The 26,447-nt window shown below is 47.6% G+C and overlaps 1 protein-coding gene across 1 annotated transcript in view; it reads left to right on the forward strand.

Moving 5' to 3' along the window:
- Positions 1-17,751: 17,751 nt before the first annotated feature.
- The window catches only part of MARC2 (mitochondrial amidoxime reducing component 2), a 24,082-nt gene continuing 15,386 nt past the window's right edge, over positions 17,752-26,447 (forward strand). Inside the window, exons 1-2 of the mRNA XM_004685242.2 lie at positions 17,752-18,043; positions 24,579-24,752. Coding sequence (XP_004685299.1) covers positions 17,757-18,043; positions 24,579-24,752 — 461 coding nt within the window. The 5' untranslated portion in view covers positions 17,752-17,756. The remainder of the gene's footprint in view (positions 18,044-24,578; positions 24,753-26,447) is intronic.

Genomic DNA, 26,447 nt, shown 5'->3' on the forward strand with positions numbered 1-26,447 from the left:
AACAAACTTGGTCCAAAGCAGTCAGAAAAATCCCCAGAAAGTACTCTTGAAGGGCAGGCCCGTGTGTCTCCACCTGGATCCCTTGCTTCATTTAAAAAATGACCCCATTTTACATTCTTGGTCTTGTTTTTGTCTTGCTTCCTAGGGGAAATATTTAGAATCACTGCAGAGGTAGTAAGTGGTGATATAACACTTTGTGTGTGTGTGTTGGGAGGGGGCATAAATGTTTACCTGTTTATCTTTATTGCTACCAAGCCCATGGGTCTGGGACTGGGGAAGCAGCTTTCTGTTAGGAATGATGATTTGTGAATCTTGAGTCTTTAGAGAGGAAAAGGAAATGGCATGTAAGTAAATGATTTATGAACTTAGTCTCTTATCACCTTTTTTTTCATCCAAAACCAGACAGAATTTGTCCATTTTTTTTTTTTTTTTCAGTAAATGAGAATTCCTGCCACACCCCCGACCCAAGATCCTGGTTCCACCTGTGCTCTGAGTCCCGTTCTGTGGGGCCTGAAAATGGGTGCAGTCAGCCTCTTCTCTGCCTCCTCTCAGCATGCTGCCCTGTATGGGGAGCCCAGTGCCATCACTTCATTTCATTTTCTATGTCATGTTCTCAGCTAACACAGTCAGCCATGTAGAAACTACTATTGCTACCTCGGTTTTCTAGATGAGCTAACCGAATCTCAGGGCCAGTCGCGGCCAGGAGGTGAGACCAGGATCCACTGGTACTTCTCTTCACCATTTCCTCTCAGGCCCTACCCTTGCCACTGACCATGAGTGGGATCACACTTGACGGGTATGCCTGGCTCCAGTGTTGGGACCCAGAGATCAGACACACTCCAAGCCAGGAGATCAGGACCCTGCCCACCAGCTCATCCTCTCTGTATTTGAGCTCCTGGGACAGCGTAGGCCAAGGCTGGGGTGGCTGCCCCTTGCCAGTACAATTGAATTTATTTCATCACATGGACGGAGGGAATGGCGCTCCCATGGAGTCTGCCCAGCTTTGTCCACCAGGGGCCACATGGCGACACCCCAAGGGCACCAGAAAGCCGCCTGCAAAATAGAAATGGGTTCTCTGCTTAAACTAAGAGCAACACCTGAGATCTGCTTAGAGCCACACTGCAAGGGCATGGTGGTGGGTTGCTTAATACTTAAAGAGAACTTTCTGTTTCTGCAGAGGATGCCAAAAACATCAGGCCCAAAGAGCATTCTCAGGCCATTTTAAATTGACAATGCAGGAAAGAACAACATTCCAGAAATATCACCAAGGATCTTGTGATGGACTATCTCCACCTCCAAAACTGGAAGGAGACTCCCCACCTGTATGTCCCCACATTCCTTTCTTTACTGTATAACCTTCCATCACTTGCCACTGGCCACTCGGAGCTGGCCTTTTCCAAGCACTAACTGTTGTCCTCCTGACCTGGAGCCACTCACAAATACAACCTTCCTTACTGAAACAATACCTGGTTCTGAGTCTGGCTCTGAGCTCAGCAATCTGACCCAGTTTAGGTGGGTCGGTAGTGGCATCAGACTACCGGGCTTCAAGCTTCTCTAGCATATGACCTAGGACAGGCTCTTTAACTCCTTTGGGTTTCAGGCTTGGCATGGCTTTCTTCATAGAGTAAACCGTGGCTACTTCAGAAGCCTACTTGGAAGATGGACTATGAAGTGTGTTAAACATGGCCCATAACTGCAAGTCAGCTCTCCAGAGGCCACAGGGTGGTGATTGGGGAAGTGGTGGCCAGGAACCTACAGTGGAGGGCGGGGAGGAGAAAGCACAGCCTGCCTGTGGTCCACTAGCTTTTCCCCTGTTGCCCTGAATTTCCCTTGGTGTTCTGGCAATACATCCAACTTTTCGGATCGGATTAGAGCCCACTTAGCTCTTCCCTTGGAAACAACCCTGCCTCGGTGCTGGAAGAGGGAGGAGGAGCTGGAAGGAGCCATGGGGCACCTGGCAGGAAAGGTTTGTTTGCTGCATTTCTTCTCTTGTGGCAGCTCCAGACAAGGAAGAATGTGGAACTTTCACCCTGAACTCAGCTCCACTTCTCCTGGCCTGGCTTTTAGAAACCAGATGGCCTTGTCTGTACCGGGAGTGACAGGAGTCCTGCCAACTCGAGCTGAGACCAACAGGAAAGCCCAGTGGCGCTGGGAGAGGAGGCGAGGCAGAGCTCCCCCTGTACACCGGCAGGGAACCTGCGAACTCAGCTACAGGGCTGTGGGAGAGCTGGGCCTTTTCATCTGTGTTTATTTTTTCAACAAGGTATTTTTTTGTTTTTTAAGGAAACAAATTTGCCATGGAATGTTATGTAAATATAAGCTGCAGAGAGGCATATTTGATGCCTATATCTATTGTAGCATGTCGCTCTGGACTCCAGCTCCCATCTCTATCTTGTCACACACTCTCCATTTCTTCCAAGGGAAGGGCTAGGTGGGGTCTAATCCGATAGGAAAAGTTGGATGTATTGCCAGAGCACCAAGGGAAATTCAGTTTGAACAGTGCAAGGATGATGACAGTGCAGTTCTGGTGACCGAGCAATTGGGCCCCACCACGAGGGGGGTTCTGTCCAGATCAGGTGATGACATCAGATATTTCACAGAGAAATCACTTTTATTGTGAATCAATTGGCAAAGAGGTAGGAGATAAACTCAAATCTGCCTCCCACTTATAAAGGCAAATGAAATTATATAGGTTTTGGGGAACAGGGCTAAGATCAGAGAAGATAAATTTCATTAGTTAAGGAGGAAACTGAAGACCAAAAAAAAGTGGATTTGTTTCAAGTCTATTTGACTAGTTCCAAGGAAGTTCAGATGCAAAAAAAACCTGAAGAGCCTTTCATCAGGTAACTGGGGTTTTACATTCCTCTTATGGGTTCCTCACATCGAGGTCTCCCCCTCCTCTGTTTCTGCAGTCTCCTGGCTCCAGCCAGCCTTGGGGCTCAGCTCAAGTTTAGTCAGTAACCTCCAGGCTCTGCTGTGTCTGTGAAAGCACATCTCAGAGGAAAAGTTCAGATGACTTGTTTTCCTCGGCTCTTTTGTTCTCTTAGGGCCAGTGACCAATTAGCCACCTAGCCTGGCCCAATGACTGCGTGCACATGCCCATCCGCTTCCAGAACTTATTGTTGGCTACTTGCACATTTGTGCTCTCCTCTCGCCTATCCCCCCAACCTCACCCCTAGCAACAACATTTTCCTATGTTTTTATGAATTTGGCTTTTGTAAATTCCACGTGTAAGTGAGCTTGAATGGCATGGTCTTCCCTTGACTCAACTAACTTTGCACCATGTCCTCCAGCTCCCTGCATATTGGAGTGACAGGAGTCTCTGGTCACAGCTGAATTACACTCCTCCGTTCTATAGTCAGAGGTCACTTAGCTTCAGTGCCCTTGGTGTGGTGTGCTGTGCTGCCAACGTGTGTGCAGTCACACTTTGAGGTCCACACAACAGCAACACCCTCCAAGGGACCATTTCTCAGACCTGTCCCATCTGGAAGGAACAAACAAGATGCTATCTATTACGTCTTCTTTGTAACCATAGCTGTGAGCACCCACAATGTGCTGATCCATCACTTCAGGCCACAGGGTCAGGATGTCTAGCTGTGTCCTGGTGTTGGACAGGGCAGGGTGGTGATTAGGGGCTGACTTGGGATCAGCAGCCAAGGAGAAGGAAGCAGGATGGGGCAGAGGGAGAAGCTGAGCTGAGGGGCAGACCCGGCAAAGGCTTTGATGTACCCCGAAGAGCTCTGAAGCTAGAATGGCCTTTCAGCTGGCCTGGTGTTCACTCATCTCCATGGTGATGAAGCCAGGGATGGATGCTACCCTGGAAAGGGTGTGCCTTTGTCCCAGAGGGGTCTAAGGAACTAAGGCCATGTTGCAAGGGCTCTTAGCTGCAAAAGCATTGTAAACAGCATTCCCAGCAAAGGGGAGGCATGGGTGGCCCTTCCTTACAGGTGAAAAATTGCTGTATCCTCCAATCTGATCCCACAACTCACCAACTGTGTGCCCTTGGGCAAGAGGCTCCCCCATTTTGAATCACAGTTTGATCTGCTGAAAATACTTAACACTCTTCATAGTGTTACAGAGAAGATAGAGTTAAAGCTCACAACAGAGATCCTCTAGAGAGAGTTCAATGTCATCATGGTGTTGCTATTATTATTTCTAGAACAAACAAAGGAAGGTCTGGCCTCCAGGGAACTTTTAGTCGATTGTACAGTTTCAGGCAATTATTACTGTGTGGTGAACATGGGCATGTGGAGATCAAGTTGGGGAAGACAGGGTCCTTCCCAGGAGCGCCTCACCCACCTTGGGAAGGTTACCCCAAAGGCTGAAGTGTCAGGGCTGAAACCTAGAAGGAGTAGATGCTGCCCAGGCAGAGGGACAGAGCAGACTGCAGGCCATGGGTGGAATTTCCCAAATGTGAGAGAAAGTCCAGTGACCCTGTGGCTGGAGTGATGTGACCAGGGGCTGGTGGACAGAGGGCAGTGGCCTCTGCCAGGGTCAGGATTCTCACCTTGGCAAAGGGAAACCTTCACAGAGGAGGTCTTGCCCATTTGCTGGAACCAATCCTCCCTGTTAATCCTGTTCTTTTAAAGCTGAGGAGGCTGGTAGGAGGTGGGGTAAGGGGTTGGTAAGTGGGGTAGATGACCTCGACCTCTGAGCTCAGTGCAGGTGAGGCAGCAGCCCTGGCCAAGAGCCCCCAGAGGGCTCAGGCCAGGACTTCTTTGTGAGCATGTGGGCAAGGTTGTCCAGCCTCATTGGGAACTGGGAACCTCCTTTATTTTATTGTTTTTTAAAAGATTTATTCATTCATACATACAAGAATTGGGCTACAGGCCAGAGGTATGAGGGGTGAGAAGATTCACCAAACAGAACGGGGAGCAGAACAGACAGATGGACTGAAATCCACTGCTGAGGGGAGCAGCGGGAGGGACAGAAGAGGCCTGCTGTGCCCTGTGGGTCACCTCCCTGGGGAACTGCAGTGGCTGCAGATAGCTTCATTGTGCTGTGCTTAACCCCTTGTGCCAAGAGGGAGGTGTCAGAACCTCCTTTATTAACATAGTTTGTAGCTGTTAGGAAAGCAGTGCTGGGGAGCCCTGGCCAGGTCTCTGTACCTTTCTGAACCTGGGCATCAACTATATAACAATGAGTCTGACTTGGAGGCTGCCAGCCCCGCCTCCTTCTGGTATTCCACCTCCCAAGAATTTTCTGGCAGCTTGCCTGGTAGAAAATCATGCCTGGTTTCCTTTAATGATTGTTTATCTTTTACTTCTTCTAGGGGGCTACTTCCCATGGGGTCTCCCTCCTGACCTCTCAGAAGCTTTCAGGGTCACTCCCAACCCCCCTGCAGAGGAAGCAGAAACAATGGGAATTCTCTCCCTGCCCCTGTGTTCAGTCTCTGTGTGGAGGGTGCACCATGAGATTTTTCTGGCACTCTGCTGTTTTCTACCCCCACCCCCTACCCATGACTACACTTGGTCCTGACCTATGCCCAAGGCAGACACACAGTTGACCAGGACTGGCCCGCTGTTTTCTTTCCCTGGACTTTGCTCCCTCTGCTAGCTGCCTCCCAGCTCTGGGCCTGCAATGTTCTTTCTTCCTCTAGGATCCTCTAAAAGTCCCCTCCTCCAGGAGGATCTCCCTGATTTCAGTGCTGGAATGCACAGGTTCTTCTGACCCTGGTGGCACTGTGTCTTGGTGTATGGTATGGTGTGTTTTAATTCCCTTTCCATCCAGTTCTGTGTTAGGATAAATGAGTGGCTACCTGGCATCCCGGCACTGCTGTTTGTCTACAGTAGATACCAAATAAGTGCTGATTGGGGCGGGGAGGGGGGAGGCAGGAAGAAGAGATAAAAAGGAGAGAAAAGAAACAACATAAATCTCTATAGGAAACATGGCGACATATTGAGGACAGAATTGCACTCTGTTTATCATTTGACAGGCAACATAAAACAAAAACATGTATCCCTGGTGGGTGGTCCGTCACCTGGAAAGCCTTTCTCAGAAAGGAAGAAGTAGGCCTTCAGCCAAACCTACCTGTGGTTGCTGGCAGTGCCAGAGAAGTCACAGCAACCAAGTTGCTACTGTCCTGTGCTGCCCTTTTGATCTTTGTTCTGAATGTGTGTGGGTGGGAGGAGGAATCTGAACTACAGGCTGCTGGGGCTGCCTAGGAGTGACCTGTAAGAAAGTGGACTTACAATTGTCTGTCTCCAATTGTAAGGGGTGAAGGCTGTCCTGAACGAACTCTACAGATACAGGTTTCATGGACCCCACCCCACCCCACCCCAGATACTGGAACTACAAATTCCATCAATACCAAAGAGAATCACTCTGACTTGAGGGTGGAACTAAGCAGCCAGGTTGGGATAAAACCGGACAGGTGGGCTTGGGTGGGTGGGGTGGGGCATGGTTCTCTGGCCTTGGGCTTGAGGCTTGCCTCTTGGTTGGGGCTGAAAGCTTGTCTCTTTGCTCTTCACCAGGCTTCAGCGTGCTATTGGGGTTCCAAGTCACCAGAACTGGTAGGACACTTTAACTTATCTCTCTCTCTTTCCCTGAGTTATTCATTGCCCTTCTCCCTTGTAAATAAACCCACTATTGACCCTTTGTGTGTGTGTCTGAATTAATCTTAAGCTCACAGGGTGAGAACTAACAGTTAGACTACCCAATTGGGTTGCCCTATAACACTTTGGAAATCCTCCCTGGCCCTGGCACACATCAGGAAGAGTGCTGGGCTGGGCTGTGCCATTCTTTTATCAATTACTTTCTTCTTTCACATATTCAGTCAATCAGACTGTCTTCCATGAGGGGTTGGTCTCCCCAAAATGTCAGTTGGGCTTTTCTCAATGGGCTCAGAGTAGGCCTTTTGTCACTTTGGGGAGGCAACTGGAGGTCACCCAAGTCCTGTGAGTGATTCGGTAGGCCCTGAAGGCTGGGGGAACATTCTGTTCTTCCCCAGTCCTTTCCTTCTTCCTAACCAAAGATTTTTTTTGTGACATATAAGAATGGATAAACCCAATTGTAGGTTTGTCACTGAACATGTGTAAGGAATGTCATCTAAGAATCTCATTTTTATCCTCAGAGTAAAAATGAAATTACTGGCTCTCCTCTGTTGTGTGAAACCTCCCCCTCTCTGTCCTTGAAGCCCAAGGTCTCCAAATGCAGGATAAATATTCCTGGCCTTCCATTATTTTCTAGAATTTACAGCCATATACATTCTCCATAGGTACATGAATATGATTAAATTGATTTTCCTTTGCTAACCTGTCTGCTGTTGTTTTGACTACTGGTCCAACCTGAGAAGAACCCAGAGGGGTACAGGATGATATCTTTTGTGTTCTCATGTACCACCATATTACCTGAACACCTCCTTTGTGTCTGACACTGGGCTGGAACAGTGCACAAGTGACCAAGGTCCCACTGTCTGGCCTCGCCTCCTGTGAAAGCTGGAACACAGGGAAGAGAGGCTACAAGAGCTATGGCTATGGGGGAATCAGCAGAGGGGAGTCCTGTCACAGTGGGTGGGTGAAGAGCCTGCCCAGGACAGGGGTAGCCACAGATAGGGGTTCAAGGCACAGAGAAGACTGCATAAAATTAGGGTAACCTCAGGGGCCCTCCCTGGTGGCACAGTGGGTTAAAGCACAACATTAAGAAGCTAAAGCTAAGCTACTTCAGCATGAGTTAGATCCCCGCCACCCCAGGGGGTGGGGTTGGGGTCGGGGCGGGGGTGGGGGGGGACCACGTGGTGCAGCAGACCCACCAGCTGCTCCCCTCAACAGCAGAGTGTTTCGCTGATCTGCCTGTTCTGCTCTCCACTCTGGCATTAGTGAACCCTCTCACTACCCCTGCACCTCTGACTTGTACCCCAGTTCTGTATGCATAAATAAATAAATCTTTAAAAAAGTAATTAGGGTACCCACAGGGGAAATAGGGCTCAGCAAGCTATAAGAGAAAAGGAAGCCAGAGTGGCTGAGCCTTGGGTACCAGATAGGGGAGGGGCCAGGAGGTTCCCTGGAGAGGTGGAGGGAGGGTGCAGAGGACCTAATGGAGCATCTGCCTGGCTTGGCCTGAGAGTAGGATGTATTCTCATGGAGAAGGAGGGCCATAGAATCCATTCCAAGATTTGCAAAGTTCCCACTAAGCTATACAGTGGGGCAGAACTGAGCCTGGATGGGCTTTGCTGATTGTGGGTACTGGGAGGGGCAGCTGCCTGGGGGTGATGGGATGGTCCCCTTCACTGGAACCCTATTGAGAAAATAGAAGCACTTTGCCAGGTTAGTGTAGAGGGGAGGGAAAAAGAGGGATCCAAAAATTCTTTGGGACTCAGGCCTAAGCAACAGGGCAGGCATCAGCTGGGGGAGGAGAAACAGAAAACTGCCCAAAGTCTTTTGAGCTCAAGGCCAAGATCACTGTTTATTTGTTTAGTTCCTACAATGCCTCCAAGCTGTGCCAGAAATACAATAGACAAGGCCAAGCCCTGGGGTTTTTCTGCCACAGCCTCTTATTTCCTGCTTTATTATTGTCATTTTCACCTTGGGACCTGGACGGTCATGTGACTGGCTCCATCCCTAACCTTGACTTCCCAGGGACTTAGGGGCTTACTAACCCCTCTCCCTACCCTCTCCCCATGTAACATTGCTACATTCTCCTGCACATGCAAGCACTCACCTGGGGCCACAATGATTTAGCAGACACCCTTGACTAGCTCTTTCTCTGACCTCCCAATTAGGTTTTCATTTGCTCTGCTCCCACTGCCACTGCCCGCTCAGCCTCAGCTGATGTATAAGCGGCCTCATAGTCAGATCCACTCACACTTGAGGCCCTTTGTAGAAGATAATCTTTGAGGTCAGGTTTTTAAGGGAGTTGTGCATAAAATGATTGTTCATTCTTAATTCATAAGTCTCAATGTTTGGGGCAGCAAATGTGCTAAAAGAGTAAGTACAGGGAAGACCACTTGGGTTTAGGTGAGGTCGGTGTTGCCAAATTTCCTGGTTCCCTGTTTTGATTACTGAGAGACACAGAGAGGGAAAGGAAAACATTTTCACATTTTCCATGTCTCCAGTGATTCATCTAAAATCAAGAGTTTATCTGGTTTTCTGTTTGTCATGAAAAGCTCTTGAAATTGTACAGTTAGGGAACTTAATTATAAAGAAGGGTTCTCTGCCCAAAAGCATTCATTTCCAAAGCTTCTTGGTGAGAAGTTTTCATCTCAAGTGAGCCAGGATTACTTCTGTCAAAGTCAACAGTGAATTAGCACATTATGCAGAGGAGTTTCTTTCCTGTTGCCCTCAATAGGCTTCTGGGAAGGACAGCCAGACTCACAGCCTACCCCAGCATACCTCAGTTCTGTGCTTAAGAAGGCTGGCATTCTCTGTTTCCATTCCAGAGCCAGGAAACACACACCCCAGCTAATTTTCGGTACATGAGCTGATCTCTTTGTGAGTATAATAGTTATTCTTGATTCCCTAACATGTGGGAATTTCTATAGCAGGACAATTGAAACCAATTTCCTCATATATCAGTTTTGATCAGTGTCATATTTCATTGCACGTTGTGATGGGAACATAGAGGATAGTTCTAAAGAGACCTGCTCCTGCATTTTCTTTTCAAGATTTATTTATTTATGCATACAAGAACTGGGGTACAGTCCAGAGGTGTAAGAGGTGAGAGGGTTCACCAGAGAAAGATTGGGGAACAGAATAGGCAGATGTACTGAAATACACTGTTGAGGGGAGCAGTGGGTGAGGCTGGAGAGGTCTGCTGTGCCATGTGGGTCAGCTTCCTGGCTGGGGATCGAACTCATGCTGTAGTGGCTGCCAAGAACTTCATAGTGCTGAGCTTTCAACCCATCACACCACCAGGGAGGGTCCTCTCTTGATCAGCATCCTCTGACTTGATTAGACCTCCACCTTGGCCTATAAACACTTGAACAAGCACCAACTTGTTTCTATGAACTCAAGGCTGACTTCCTAGGAAGACCTTAGCTCCCCTTAAAGTGAGAAAAGCCAAGGCTGCCAAAGGAATGCACAGTTCCAGCCAACACTAAAGATAGGGCCTCCACCTCCTAGGCTCTGTGGGAGGATGGGCGCCTCACTAAGATAAGCATCATCAGCAATCCACAGGGGCTTATATGGCTCCACATTTTGTAGTTTTTCTTCTGCTCTTCTGAGTCCAGCTTGTCCCATTTTCTACTCACATTTTCCCCCTGAAGCTCCCAGTCATCAAAGCTGAGTTTACCTGCTAGACTCTTAAGTATATAGTTATTCTTGATTAAAATCTGTCCTTAGGCCCTCCCTGGTGGCGCAGCGGGTTAAAGCACAGCACTGAGAATCTAAAGCCGCTTCCACATGGGTTCAATTCCCACCTGCCCCGGAGGTGACCACATGGTGTGGCAGACCTCTCCTGACCTGCCCGCTGCTCCCCTCAGCAGTGTACTTCATCGATCTGTCTGTTCTGTTCCCCACTCTGTCTCTGGTGAAGCCTCTCCCCGCCCCTGAGGCTCTGGCCTGTACCCCAGTTCTGTATGCACAAATAAATAAATCTTAAAAAAAAAAAATCTGTCCTTAAAACCTTAACTGGACTCCCACTTTGGAAAATGTCTTGGACAAGGTAAGTTGATCTGAGACCATTTCAGAAACGCTAATTCTTGGGTTGAGAGGAAAAGGGAGTCATAGGTGCACAATTGCAGCTATGAGATGATAAATCCCATGAACAGCATGGTGTATAATCAACAATCCTGTGTTGTATTTTCCAACACAGAGTAGCTTATCTGAAAAGTTCACATCCCAAAAAAGAAAAAATCCCTACGACTACAGGTGACAGGTGGTAACAAGTGTGGCATCCTTTCACCATAATCTACCTAGAACAAGGTATGATGTTGATGTAATGCAAGATTGCAAGTCAATTTTATCAAGCCAATTTAAGCCAATTTATTCCAGCTAATTTTTCCCAGCAGAACTGGGAAAAACTGGAAGGACACTTCATACACTACTGGTGGGAATTTCAGTGGCACAGCCACTGTGGAAAACACTTTAGAAGTTTCTCAACAAATTAAATGCATAGAGCAATGACATGGCCCACTGATTCTTCCCTAAGGGAAATGCAAGAGAGCTGAAAACATGTTTTCTCACAAATAGTCTTTGCAGTATTATTAATAATAGCTCAGAGTGGAAGCTATTGAATGGACCAACAGACTTGGGTGTTTACACACAGTGGAATCTTTTTCTGACACAAGAAGGAATGAAGTCTGTCACGTGCTAAAATATAGGTGAACCCTGAATCGACGGCAAGTAAAAGATCTCAAACACCCAAGCCCTAGGCTGTATGATCCTATTTCTATAAAAAATGCAGACTGGCAAATCCAGAAAACAGACTGGTGGTCACCAGGAGATGGAGTAGCATGGAGGAGTGGGATCTGACTGCTGATGGGGTCGGGGTTTGTGGTGATGGAAATGTTCTAGGGTGAGGTAGGGAGATGATCATACAATATAGTAAGGCGGCTAAGCCCCACTAGACTAGACAGTTTAAAATAGTGAACTTTATGTTATGTGAAGTGCATCTCAATTTGATAAGAGAACATGGGGTGCCTCCCTGGTGGCACAGGGGTTAAAGCACAGCACAATGAAGTTGTCCACAGCCACTGCAGCACGAGTTGGATCCCCGGCCAGGGAGCTGACCCACATGGCTCAGTAGACCTCTCCTGTCCTGCCTGCTGCTCCCCAATCTGTCTCTGGTGAACTCTCTCATCTCCTGCACCTCTGGCCTATACCCCAGTTCTTCTGTGCATAAATAAAGAAATCTTAAAAAAAAAAAAAAAAGACATGGTAGTATTTGCAACCGAAAGGTTGCAGAGTGTATGGTGCTGATGCCATTATCTTCAGGCCAAACTTACTAAAGACTGCTAAGAAGCTCACAGGTTAGACACATAAGCAAATAAACAATAACTACAATGAAAGAAAGGTACCCGCGGAAATATAGTAGTTTGGTGATTCAGCATGGGTGAAGGAACACTTGGATACTTTTTTTCAGGAGGATGAGCAGAGAGGATGAGGATGAAGCCATCACAAGACTTTTGCTTCACAGGGGCCATGTTTGAGAAAGAACAGTCCCAGCCAAAGAGATTCCCTTCCCTTCCCAGATAACTGCATCCTGCTCCAGCCTTCATCCTTCCCTCTGGTCAGAGAGCATGTTGCCAACATGAAAGACAAAACACCCTGCAGCAGCCAAGGAAAACAAACACTGAACAAAAGCACCTAAAAACTGTGAGGAGGCAGGATTCTGTATCCTGACTGATAACATCCTCAAAAATCAAAGCTGCAGAGATGCATGGTCAAGGCCACCGAGACAGCTTGGGAGAAGCCAGCAACCAGACTGGCGAGAGGTGAGAGGCCCCTGACCCTCAGTGTCTTCAGCCCACACCCCACACCCTGGAAACCAAGCAATATCGTGTCTTCCCCTAGACAGGCAGAGACCACTGAGGTCCTAGGACCCTCTAGGGAGTTCTCAAATGTAAACAAATTTTACTGTGGCCCAAAGCACAGGGGGGTACACAGGTCCCAGGCACATATGGTCACTCAACCGTGAGGAGGTTTGCGGTGAAGACACAGCCCAGCTTCGTGTCTCTGGCCCCTCCATCCTTGCTTCCTTGGTCTAGTCATATTCCTGTCACCTCATCTTTGTCCCAGGCTTGGTGTCTCCTCACACTCCCCACAGAGAAGTGTGAAGAGATAAGGGATATGAGAGTCCGGGCTAGTATAGGAACAGACATTCCTATATAGGAATTATCCATTCCTCACACAGGCCTGCTGTGAGGACCAAATCACATTCTGTGTCTGACAGGACTTGTATTGACAGTAAAGTGTTATTTAAATGTCAGGAGCAATAGAAAGTGTGGCTTCGCTTCCTCCAGTCGCTTTCAAAACACTTGGCTTCCAAGAGGCTCTTCATCCTGACCCTTCACTGAGTTGGGTCAAGGGAAGTTGTGTCTTAGGACTTGCTCCTCAGGAAGGAAAGGAGGGCTTCCGTTCCCAGCCTGCCAGACCCAGCCCCCAGCGCTTCCTCTCCGCCCTTCTCGCCAAAACGCGGGTCACAGTGCCCTCTGGTGGAATCCGAGGACCCCATCGGGAAGTCCCATTAGATTGGAGGCAAAGCCAAAGGCCAGGGCGTCCCTGGAGCACTAGTGTTTCTGGAACCGGCTAGGCCCAGAGAGGAGTCCCCAGTCTTGATCACGCATTTTTAATAAGGAGAAAAAACAACGTTATTCATACATGTCTGCGTCTCCAACTTATATTTGCTTATATCAGCTTGTCATGCTGATTTTTTCATCTATATATACCTGCAGGAACTAGGAGCTGTCATCAGTAAAAATAATATGGGCGAGAAATGAAAAATAGAAAAATTCCTTCGTTAAGTTCGTTTTTTCCTACTGCTTAGGAAAAAAATCAATTTCCTAAAAGCTAAATATTTACCAACCTCCAGAATACCAAAGTCCACAAGGGTGTATTTGAACATTTCAGGAGAGAACTATCCCCCTAATGCCACTTGCAAAACCTGTATAATTAGGCCTATTTTGCTGGCCATCTCACCTTCTATTATTTCCTATACTTTCTTGATCAACTTTTGTTTTCCCCAGGAATTTTAGGCTTTTTCAGAAAATCTATCTCTGAATTGTCCTTTTTCTCTTTTCCATTTTTTAAAAAGCTCCTACACATCCTTCCAAACCCAGTTTACATCTCATCACCCACCCCCATCTTTCAAGCTGCTTCTAAAGTCTTAAGCCTCCCTCTCTAGTATAGTAATGACATTACTATGTTATGCTATTACTATTTATGCTATTACTATTTGCTTATACATCTACTGACATCAGGAATCTACTTAGAGGAGTACTGTGTCTCTGCTAGACCAGAATGTTTAGAAGCACCTCGGAGTTTGGGATGCTGGTACAGAAGGTTTGATCTCTGTTTTGCTCACCCAAAGCCTGGCACCCCACCCCCAGATTTGTTGGAGGTTGGGCCATTTGAAAATATATCTAAAAATAATCACACTCTTGAATTTCTGAATAAGGAATCACTACCATGATTTCAAATGGAAAAGATATAAATGCACCTATAAGTAAAAAGTTACTATCCCTTCTCATACTTCCAGCCCCAGCCAAGCAGTTTCTCTTCCTATCAGTAAATGTTGCTGATTTTTTTTTTTTTTTTTTTTTGCTTGGCAAGATAAAATCCAGATTAGTTTACACAGTAATTACTTCTACCATTTGGGCCTGCTTATCTACCCAGCCCACTCCTGCAACCAGCCTTTGCCCTCCACTTTCCAGCTGGGCCTGAGTTTAGCTCCACAAAATGCTGTGCTCTCAGTCAGCCTCTCTTCTCCGGCCCCTGCCTCACTTTTTTTTTTTTTTTTAAATGGAATAACATGTTTCTCATCAGTCTGGCCTCAGCTACTCTGTCTGCTGTGGACATGGCCTAAGGTCCCAGAAGCTCCCTCCCCCACCCCAGACCTTCTCACCTTGCAAAGGTCATTGCCTTCTTCACTGATGTCTATCCTTAACAGGTCACTGACTCCTTGACATCAGCGACTCTTGAATTATTACTAAACACTGAATGAAGATGGCTATTTAGCATGAAGCCTGTCTAAAATCAAAGTCCCTCTCCTCCTGTATTTATTATCTCCTGGGTTCTCAGCCTCCCTGGGAGCCCTGTAACTTGCATTTCACAGCCAGGCCCACCTCCCTGGTGACCACAAGGCCCCAGCTTACCTACCCCTTGCAGCCTGAGGGAGGTGCTTGCCTAACACTCAAGTAACCTCTGGTTTTAGTTCTTCTCCCTGTATTGTCTTGTTTAGGAGGAAGAAATCGTGGTCACACTGAGGCACAAGTTTTTGAACACACAGAGATATTTCTTATTATGGATAATTGAAATGGCCTGGATGTTTTAATCATCTGCCTTTTGTGAAACTTGTTAGCAAAGGTAGTGTCCCTGAGCTCAATCAACTCAAGAACACTGAAAAATTAGACTTTCTTAAAAGGAGAGTCATGGCTATGTAGGGAGGAGATAAAATTTCCCCTAACCCTCTGGGTTGTTGTTGGGCTATTCAAGCAACCAAATTAACATCAGACAGATTAGTAGCTAAAATTCAATTTTAATTAGATATCTACAGAGAATCGACAAAGACAATGAAGAAAACTGGGGGGTTTTAAGTTATGTTTGGGATAGGGACTTGGGGCTTCAAGGAGAGAGAAAGGGGCTCACCTAGGATGATGCGGGGGTGACTCAAATGACAAAGAGCAGATGCTCTGTGACTAGATGTTTGTCCTGCCATAGAAATAGGGCTTTCAGATAGAAAGTTACTTCAGGTAACAATCCTAATTCTGGGTAAGCCTTCCCTCCAATTTTTATTGTTTAGGCAGTTAAGGGAGTGGCCAAAGTTTCTTATGAGCCTGAAATCTTCATGCCCAAGTGCCTCAGCTGAGGGCACAGCTGGGGGAGTCATGTCCTCCTGTGAATTTGTCTTGATGGGTTCATCCATCCAGACCACACGGGCTAGTGATGGTGGACCTGTCGCAGGTAACCAAGCAGTAATTATGTCCAGCCAGGAGTAGCTTAGTCTTGTCAGCGTTCACCATCTCCTTCACTCACTTCCAAAGTTCCTCTCTTTTCCCATGAAACCTCCCAAGGATGATTCCTCTCTGTGATACATTTTTGGTTCTAGCTAAAGCTGTGTACCCAGAATTACAATTCTTTGTCTTTTTAATGGTGACATTAACATTTTAGGTTCACAGAGAAAAACAGAATTTAAGGGACCGTCCAGCTGCTCATTCTCCAGCTTTCTACACGGAGTGTGGCTTTCCTGTAGTGGGGCTTCTGGGGACACAGTTTCTGAGCTCTAGAACTCAGCTCTCTCTGGGCTGCGGTTTGTGGGGAAGGAAGGTTCTGACTTCTTCAAGGGTTGGAGAGGCAGAGAGGTCGGACACAAGTGGCACAAAACCCCTTAAAACAGATTTGGCTCTTGGCCCTGAGCAGGGAGAGGAAGTTGCACTAATGCAAGAGGCCACGTCCACTGGCCTGTGATTTCAAACCATGTTTGGTCTTGATATTTTGCTTTTGGTATAAGAAGGTTAAATTTGTTTTTAAGAAGTCCATGACAAAAAATCCTTCGTATACATCAGTCCAATTCCAATTATTTCCTTAAGATACATTTCTAGAATTATTTCATCACTCGGTGTAAACATTTAAGGTCTTTTTATGCTTACAGCCAAACCAACTCCAGGAGTGTTAGGTCACTTTGGCAATTATTCACTCACTTTCTCCTGCACCACCATCCCTGGTGTTCCCTCCTCCAATTCTCCCTCTTAATCTCAGAGCCCTCACTGGGTTAATTAATGTCCACTAATTTTTGTAAGTACTTGAGTTTGTCCAATCACCCATTATGTAAATGTTTGATATTTGCTTTTGCCTTTCGGACTTGCTTTACCATACATCATTCCCTCAAACACCCTCCATTTTGCTGTAAATGGCTGCCTCTCCTCTTCCCTAATGACTGAATCCTGCTCCATGGTATGGACAGACCAAACAGGGTCTATTTGGAGGGGAAATTCAGGCAGATGTGGCCTTTCACTTTTCACAAGGAACAATTCAAGGGAGAATTTTCTGGTTCCCGCCAGTCTCTTCTCCTGCTATAGGTCCCCTATTTCCTACCAGGAGATTAGTCACAACTTGGGAAGTGAGCCTCTTATTGTATCCTGAACTTCTCTGAAACTCTGCCATGATGTAAGGAGAATCTTTAGAAAAATAAATGAATGACCTGGAACTGTCTAAGATAACCTATCCTTCACCCAACAGCCTGCTTGAATGAAGTTGTAAAAGGTAAAGCTGAAAGTAGTGAGAGCAGATCTTATACAATAACTAACACAGGAAAACACTGAACTCTGTTCTTAGTGGCCTTCCTTCAAAGGTGAAGGAAGCAGGATGGAGTGAGAGGGGCCTGGCAGGAATACGACAAATGTAGGGTGGTGTAAATGCAGTGGGACAATGGGGTCTACCTGCCCAGCAGCTGGAGAGAGCATGGCTCCTCACAGCCCCACCCACCTCATTCCAGCCTCTTCCCCATTCCATTCACCCAAATCTGGGATAGGACCCTGCCTTCCCTTATCTTTTCATTTCAAAATCACGGCTCACAGGTCCTTGGGAAGGGCACGCCATAGGAGATACATACAAAAGGGCAATTCTACTGCTTTTGAACTGATCTTGGAAGGGCAGGTAGCCAGAGGCCTAGTCACAGATGTTGCCTATGAACTTTGGTAGTTGTGAGGTTCTCCAGTGGCATTTCAGTGGAAGGGATTGAGTCTGGGTTCTGCTAGAAGCCACGCTGGGCTTTCAGTCTCAGCTCAGAGCTGGCCACCGAGACTCCTGCGGAGTCATAGCAGCGATCTGCCAAGAAAAGTGCTCTCGCTGAAGGTTTTCATCTTTCTTTCTGTCACCCACAATCACTTCCACTGTTGCTCAAGCTACCGTGGGCAGTGAGAAGCAGGGCAGTGTGCGCCTCGCGGGGTTAGTTGTGTGTGTGACAGTTGCAGCGTCTGCAGGGGGCCGGGAAGAGGGAGAAGTAAAGCGAAATGGGCCTTCCCGCAGGAAGTGGCGGCCGGCTCCCGGGCTGGGGCGCCGCGATTGCCTCCCCGGGCGCCAAGCCAGCGCTGGCTCCTCCCGCCGCCGGGCCTGAAGCGCAGAGCGCCCTCGCAGCCCACTTGGTGCGGGTCTGCGCTCGGCATGGGCGCCGCCGGCTCCTCGGCTCTGGCCCGCCTGGGCCTCCCAGCGCCGCGCCTCCCCGCGCAGCCCCGGCCCGCCTGGCTGGGGGTCGCCGCACTGGGGCTGGCGGCCGCGGTGCTGGGGACGGTTGCCTGGCGCCGCATTCGGCCAGGCCGGCGCCGGCGGCGGCAGCAGGTGGGCACCGTTGCACAGATCTGCATCTACCCGATCAAGTCCTGCAAAGGGGTGCCGGTGAGCTCCGCCGAGTGCACCCACTTGGGTCTGCGCAGCGGCCACATGTGCGACAGGTAATACTGGGCCCCGCGGCGTGGGCCCCACTGGCTGGGAGCTGGTGGGGAGAGAAGCAGAGGAGAAAGGCCTGAGCCGGGAAGGAGCGCAGCAGGCGGCCGCTTGGTTTTCCTGGGCTGCTGGTTGTGCTTTCTGCGTTTGACCCTTCACAGGGAAGGTGAAGTTCCTTCCGGGTTCAGAGTTGGACAGGTAGGTTAGGACAAGTCCCTATCCCTCTCTGAACGACAGATTCGCCCTCTGTAATCTCCAAGGCTCCTGCTGACACTAGTCTTTCTGATCTTTTCGTGATATAAAGCATAGGAACAGAAATCTAAAGTACAGTTGAGACTAGTGGGGAGACAGAGACGCTGGAAACCAAGTCTTGTTTAAGGACACTGGCTTGGGCTTTGCTGGGGTCTGTTTCCTGTCTTTCCTGGGTTAAGTACCTGGGAGACCCAGGAGGTGGAGGGGTCTGATCCACTTTGAACATGTGAGCAGAATGAAGTGTCCTGTTGAGAGGAGGAGGAGGGCAGCCCTGGGGAAGCCAGTGTGATCTGGCCACAAAGGGGCCAGTGTGCCTCTCCTCAGATGCAGAGAATTTGGCTATGTCCCTTCCCATACAGGGCTGGATACATATTTTAGTCTCCTTCAGGAAGAAAAAGGTCCCCTGTCATTGAGTTCACCCCAACGGTGGGTGACAGACAACACTCACTGCCCCCCTGAACTGGCTATGAGGAAGGCTCTCCTGACATCAGAGGATACTAAACCCTAGAAAGATGTGCCAGCTGCCTTGCTATCTGCTGGGATGGTTTGGCTCTGGTTCTGTGTCCATGGAGAGAGGTCTTCTAGCAGAGGCTAGAAGGATGGCGGCTGTCTGAAAGTCTACTCCAGGACTCAAATATTCTCTCTTCTCTGAGGACCGCTGTCCTCTTAATGATGCTGGCTCCCACAAGAGATAACTCCAGCTCGTTTTGGAGAGGTGTTTTGTCTGCAGCCCGTGTCATTCACTGGGGAATTTTCCATCCTAGATTTTTAATCCTAGAGAGTTATTTTAACCCATAACTTCTGGAGAGTACCATCCCAGCCTTACGAAGTCAGAAGCACCCCAGTGAAGCCAGCTCACACTGGGTGTTGAAATCACCCCAGGTGATTCTCCTGCTACAATTAAAGGATTTTATCTGGAATCATTTAGAGGAAGAGAGATTGTGTAGAGTGTATCCAAGTGTGAAGGATTAGAGAAGCTCCCTCATTGTGGGAAAGCTGTGGGCACTGACACCCTCTCCAAGCTCCCCAAGGAGGTGGGCTCTCCAGGTGCCCCACATGCTGCCTCCTTCCCCATAGATGGGCTGAGGTGTTTTTATGGAGTTTCCAGTTCTGTTTCCATGATCATCTGAATTCTCATGTCTTTCCCATTCTCATTGTTACTACTTTGCTGTGGCAGTTGCTTCTGGGCAAAGAAAACATTTGTCCTTTGCTTTTTGGCTCCTGTGGGCATCTTCAGATTAATGGAACAGAATTAGCTTTCCTTGTTTAGAACAGTAAGTGCTTGGATTGAGGTGGGGGGGGGATGGAGAGGTAGAAGGAAAGGATTTATTCAGGACAACAAGCATTTATTCAGTGATTTCATAGGCAGTAAACACTGAGCTAAGTCCTCTATGAGATGATTTTACTTAATTCTCATAACTGTCTTGCTGGCCAATTGTTATCGCCACTTTGCAAAAGAGCAAACAGCATCAGGATGGATGTCGCCCAGGTCACAAAATGGATGTGTGCTGGGGGGGTTTGAACTCAGATCTCTGTGAGGGCATGCATATCTTGTCATGCACACTGTGGTGTGAAAATGCAGATTGCATTGAGGATCAAAGATGAATTGGGGGAGACCTTTAACCTCTCCCCTCTTTGGATTCTCATTTTTTTTTTTATCATTGCAAAAGGACTTGAACTTAATTATCTCTATGGCCTTGTCTGATCTAGATTGCATTTATTAAAGGATAATTGAAACTCAAAAACAAGCAGGAAATAGCTTTACTAAATGACTATTATTGTTATCTCAACCAAGACTACAAATAGTGAAGAAAGCAGGGAAAGAACTGCAGCATATAACTCCATTTAGGACAGTCTTAGGAATTGTTCTAAGAAGCTGGGGTCTTTCTCTGTAAGTGCTGTGTGTTCACATTTCCAGAAATGTTTTTTTCCCAAGCTTTAGTGTATTTCTGGTTGTTGGCCTGAGCACCAAGAACTTCAGGGGCCTCTGAAGCCCGTCCAGCAGAATGCTGAGCAGCCACCCAGCCAGCCTCCAGGAGGGCATGGCTGCTTTCCTCCACCTTGTAAATCCCTCTTCTCCTTTGAAATCATTTTGACCAGGTCATTTAAAATCTGTCCAAATCCCTTCTGATATCAGTCTTCTATTTCTTCTGTGCAGTTATCCCTTGGAGAAATGAACCCCCAAATGGATCTTCCCAAGTGTCATGCCCACCCTGGATTCCACTTCCTCCGCTGTCTGTTCTCTGTATTTTCCCCCTTCTCAGGCTCAGTCCTTCCTGCTTCCCAAGCCAATGTGTAAATTTAGAAGTGATGACGGAGTGCCAGTTGTCTGGGCTGTGCTTCCCCTACCTCTGTTGTTCTTTTGGAGACTCTGGGCCATGGGCTCCTGCACAAGTCCCTCCACCAATGGCTCCAGCTTTTTTTTTTTTTTAAAGATTTATTTATTTATTCGTACAGAACTGGGGTACAGGCCAGAGATACGGAGGGTGAGAGGATTCACCAGGGACAGAGTGGGGAGCAGAACAGGCAGATCAACGAAGTACACTGCTGAGGGGAGCAGCGGGCGGGTCAGGAGAGGTCTGCCACGCCATGTGGATCTCCTCCAGGGCAGGCGGGGATCGAACTCATGCGGAAGTGGCTTTGGCTTCTTAGTGCAGTACTTTAACCCGCTGCTCCACCAGGGAGGGCCTGGCTCCAGCTTTTTGTGTAAAATAAAGGGCTTTAAGTCTGTCATAGTAGGTTGGGGCACTAGGTTGAGATGCTTGGTCATGGATCACACCACATGGTGAACTTAGGTTTCCTTTGGAACCTGGCAACCATTGCCAATTTTTTTTAAAAAGATTTATTTATTTATACATACAGAACTGGGGTACAGGCCAGGGGAGCAGGGGCAGTGAGATGATTCACCAGAGACAGAGTGGAGAGCAGAACAGGCAGATCGACGAGGTACTTTGCTGAGGGGAGCAATGGGTGAGTCAGGAGAGGTCTGCCATGCCATGTGGATCATCTCCCGGGTGGGCAGGGTTTGAACTCATGCTGAATTGGCTTTAGCTTCTCAGTGCTGTGCTTTAACCCACTGTGCCACCAGGAAGGGCCCCATTGCCATTTGTTTACCTACTGGACAAGGTGTGGGGGGCAGAGATGAAACAATATCCTTACCCAGGTTGACAGCATAGTAAGGGGTTTGGGTATGGTACAGATAGCAACCTTTGATCTGTGGGTGTCTCTGCCCCATCCCATGTTGGGTGGCTTCCAAGTTGTCACTTGTTTCTGCTATTGTGGTGAGCACCAAACTTGAGCACCACTTCTCATTGTTAACTCCCAATTGATTATAAAAAAGCTGGCAGCGGGCCCTCTTTGGTGGCACAGCGGGTTAAAGCACAGTACTAAGAAGCTAAAGCCACTTTAGCATGAGTTCGATTCCCACCCACCCCAGAGGTGATCCACATGGCATGGTAGACCTCTCCTGACTCACCTGCTGCTCCCCTCAGCAATGTACTTCATCAGTTGACCTTTTCTGCTCCCCACTGTCTCTGGTGAAAATCTTCTCACTGCTCCTTCATCTCTGGCCTGTACCCCAGTTCTATAATGCATAAATAAATAAATCTTTTTTTAAAAAATGCTAGCAGCAAAGGGCAGGATTGTGAGTCCAGAAGAAGGCTAATGTTGGAAACTGGAACTGAGATGAGAAGACTCAGCCCAAGGAGGGGCTGTCAGAAATAAGGTACAAGTGGGTATGACTTGTGAAATGTGACCTGTTATGTTCTGTTCTTCAAGGGAGCCCTTTGGGGGACAAGATGCATTGGGTGTTCAAGGCTCTGGTGGGGTTCACTGGAACAGGGTCACCCATAACACCACACTGAAGGATGAAGCTGCAGATAGGGAACGGACCCTGCCATGAGGGTAGAGAGATGGCAGAAAGTAGCAGGTGTCCTTTGAGCTACAAATCCATCCTCATCCCACAGGTGAGTGGGTCACAGAATCTTGGGAATGGCAGATACCTTGAAAGGCACCCCAGAGAGGTGCACATGTCCTTTCACCCTACACTGCTAGCTCAGGAAATTCGAGGAGGCGAGATAGCTCTGAAAATGCCTCTGTCCTGTCCCCATTGCCACCAGAGCTCATGCCAACATGCAGCTAGCATGGTGGTTGCAGGGAAGGGACAATTTTATCAGCACCTGCCCAGGGCTCTGCTTGATTGGCAGGTTCCTGAGGTGGGGTACGAGGGGGCGCTAGGTCTCTGTGACCTCTCCTCAGTTGGCCTCATCATGTTATCTCAGACCTTCCATTTGGCTCCAGTCACATGGTGAGGTGCGTACCTTGGAGGAATGCAAAAGGGGTGTCCTTTTATCATGCTCATCTCTGGAAAGCCTTCTGGTTCCCATTGTTGCTCACTCATCAGTACCTAGGACTCTTGACCCACAGCCCTTGTTTGCCAACTCACGTTCTATCCAAAAAGTGATGTCGAAATTTATTTTCCTTAAGGGCATTACACTTTTATTAAGAATTTAGTAATCAAATCCTTGTGCCTCCTAATAAATCTTTGGTGCCTTATGACATTCACTCACTTTGTGGCCGGATCTAATGTATGTGTGAGAAGAGGTGAGAAGCAAGGCTTCTACCTCTTCTTATTCTAGAGAATATTTCAATAGACTCGCTGGGCCAAGCCATGCCTTGTCATGCAAGGGACATACCTCACACTAGCTTCCTTCCTGCAGCCACTCAACTATGCTCTGCTGCAGGCAAAACACACGTGCTCTAACCAGGAGGCTCCCTTCCCACTCTTCAGCTCACCCATGGTAGCTGGTCTGTCCTTGAACATCCTTGTTTCATTATAATGCTGGTGAGTTGAGAAAAAACAAAACACTGGTGCCAGCTGGAGTCTGCTGGTGGCTGCAAGCAGATGTTGAACATCTTCATAGGAAGACTTGCTTTCTTTATAGTCATTTCTCTTAAAGTCAAAATTTTCAGGAACCTATCAAACCCAGGATCTAGACCAAGGATCAGATTTCCCTGAGTGCTGGTCCTGCCCTTCAGAGGTTTGGTTTCCTTTTACATACCTTTGTGCATGTGTAAGAGTGGGTATTAGTCATTCTACAACATGGGTATCTGGGGTTTTATTTGCATTAAAGATAAGGGGAATGAGTGCCTTGGTGGTGTGGTGGTGTGATAACAGACCTTTGAAGAAGTGGGAACCTAATCTCCTAATTCATACACAGCACCATCAGCCAACATTACTACACCAAAATAAGTAATAAGTATTTTTTAAAAGATAATGGTGGGAGAGCCCAGTGTATGCCTTATGACATTCATTCACTTTGTGGCCAGATCTAATTTATGTGTGAGAAGAGGTGAGAAGCAAGGCTTCTAGCTCTTCTTATTCTAGAGAATATTTCAACAGACTCACTGGGCCAAGCCATGCCTGGTCATGCAGGGGACATACCCTCACAGTGGCTTCCTTCCTGCAGTCATAACATGATCCAAGGGGAATGTGGGTTCTGTAGGATCTTGCAAGCCACCAGGCATTTTGACAGCTAAGGGCTTAGTTTAGCTGCAAATATTGGCCTCTGCAACATTTCAAATGCCCACAGCTGTTTGATTTTCTGCTCATTTCTATTCTCACTGTACAGAGTTTGAAAACTGAGCCCAGAACAGTGGGCTCCCTTGGCAGTAAGTGGAATTCTTTCTATGGAGCATGTGGTTTGCATGAGTTTTATTCTCAGGGTCAGTGTGTGCATGGAGAGGAAAGGCTGTTTAGGGGATCCTGATGAGGGATTTGCATGTTGCAGGAAGTTGGAACAGACCAGGTAGATTCTCTGGGAAACTTTAAGTTGACAAGACCTATTCCGAGGCTTCAGTTACTTGGACCAGCAGTCTCTGCCACCTGCTTTGTTCCACCACAGAAAGGCTCTACAAACTTTTGCCTCCACCAGGGGTACAGAGTTTTTTCTAGCAAGTATGGGAGAAGTCTCTTGGCAAAAGGAGGTCCAAAGTCAGGGACAGAGTTGCCTATGCAGAGTTGCTTAGGAAGTGCCCTAAGCCAGCCCTACTTTCTGAACTGGGGATTTTCCTATGATGGCCCAGTGCTGTCTCCCAGCGCCATTTTTGCTAAGCAACCTCCTTTAGGGGCCTCAACTTTACAATCCAAAGATTTTTACCATATCTGGGTAATTGTCTACAAAAAATAATTGCTGGCCGTGAGTCAGGGCTGTAGGGATTTCTTCATGAAACAGAAATCCAGAAGACTCTTGGGGGAGTTTTCCAAACATGTTGCTGTTTGTTTCTGGGCAGGTTTTGGCTGGTGATTAAAGAAGATGGACACATGGTGACTGCCCGACAGGAGCCTCGCCTAGTGCTGGTCTCCATCACCGCCAAGGATGATCACTTGATCCTCAGTGCTCCAGGCATGGACCAGCTGGTCCTCCCCAGCAAGCTGCCTCCCTCCAATGTTCTTCATGACTGCAGGTTCTCTGCTGGGGACACCTGGGGACCTGGGCCATACCTGTTTTCCTTTCAGCCACTCCCTGCTATCTGTCTTGCTACAGTTGGTATAGAAGGTAATGAGCTTGGTACAGGGAATCTTAGAGAAGTCTAGGGTGGGTTGAGATGGAGCCAGTGGTCAGGTATAGGTGGGTGAGGCAGGATATAGCTCTATTAGGATACTTAGGACCTGTCTGAGTCTGTTATGGTGAGGTAGGACATATGGAAGCTGGAAGCAGGGCCTAAGAACAGGGCCACATAGGAAGCATCAGGGTCAGTCAGGAGGCAGAGCAGGGAGGAAGGGGAAAGTGAGCAGAAAGGGCCTTCACTGTGGTTTCTGCAGGAAAGATTGGGTGATGCTTAGAGTAGCTCATTTGAGTAATTTAAGTGGGATCTGGGGCCCAAGAGTGTAAGAGGATGTGGGTGGGTGAGGGTTCTGGGCTGGCTGGTCTGTGTATGGAAGGTTCCTCAGATGAATGCTCTACTCTCTCTAGGAATTGACTAGCCCTGGGAGGGATGGTTCCTTTAGCATTATCAGCAAGATCTTGAAATCTCAAGCCACCAGAACATACAGAAAATAATCAAAGATGATTAATCAAATAGAAGGGGGTGCAAAGGGCCAGTCTTTAGAATTCACTTTTTTTTACTCAAGTTGGATAGACTTTTACTCAGAACTGCCAGGCAGTCAGTGGGTGAATGGGATTACCCTGAGCTGCGACTCAGGGTTCATTGAGAAGAATGTTGGAGCTATTCCAGATGAGCCCTGTAGCTTGCAGACAGCCCTAGCAGAGTCAAATGTAAGAGAATCCCACATATGCCCTGAGGCCTGAGCCTCCTTTCTGTCTGTGGGGCCCCTACAGAGCTGTCCCATTCGGGGCTTCCTAGGGGCTTGGGAAGTAGTGGATGCTTAGAACCTGGTCATGGGGTGTGCTGGACCCTTTTCTAAGCAGCTGAATATCTTCAACATGTGGAAATGTCCCAGTACTCAGGGAGAACCCCCCAACCAGATTGCTCCCTGTGCCCTAACTGCTTTTACAAGTAAAGTATCTAAATTAAAATCCATTATTTAAGATTCTGAAATTTCAAAAACCTGCAGAAGTAATAACTCAATGGATATAATCTTTTGGTTAATGATCTTATCAGGCTTATGAAGTACATGCCATTAAATCTGCATCACAAAGGAGGAAAAGAAGATGTTGATCACAGGCAGAGCTGGGATTTGAACTCACCTGCCACTGAGGTGTGTTCATAATGCCTGTGCACAGTAGGGGAAAGCTTTCTCACCAATTGCAGGTTTGGAGCAAATAAACCTGTCAGGGAGAACTGTGGCTTTCTAACTTGACTGGGGGATATCCAGCACTCATGGGTAAAATGCTTAGTTGACATCAGTGGAGTGACATATGTAAATGTTGCCTGGCAACCTCATGTGTCATCAGCAGTTTTTTCCTTCTAGGCTTTTTGGCTTATGAAAAAGGTAGAACATCCTGTGTGGCATGAAGTTTGGAGAGCAATTTAAGACCAGTAGGGCTTCTTAATTATCACAAACATTTATGAGTGGTTATTGTCTGACAAGACCAAGCTTATGTTTTTGTTTTTTTTTTAAAGATTTATTTATTTATTCGTACAGAACTGGGGTACAGGCCAGAGATGCGGAGGGTGAGAGGATTCACCAGAGACAGA

Source organism: Condylura cristata, unplaced genomic scaffold (genome assembly GCF_000260355.1).
Source record: "Condylura cristata isolate star-nosed mole 26May11 unplaced genomic scaffold, ConCri1.0 scaffold00018, whole genome shotgun sequence".
In the NCBI taxonomy this organism is placed as follows: domain Eukaryota; kingdom Metazoa; phylum Chordata; class Mammalia; order Eulipotyphla; family Talpidae; genus Condylura; species Condylura cristata.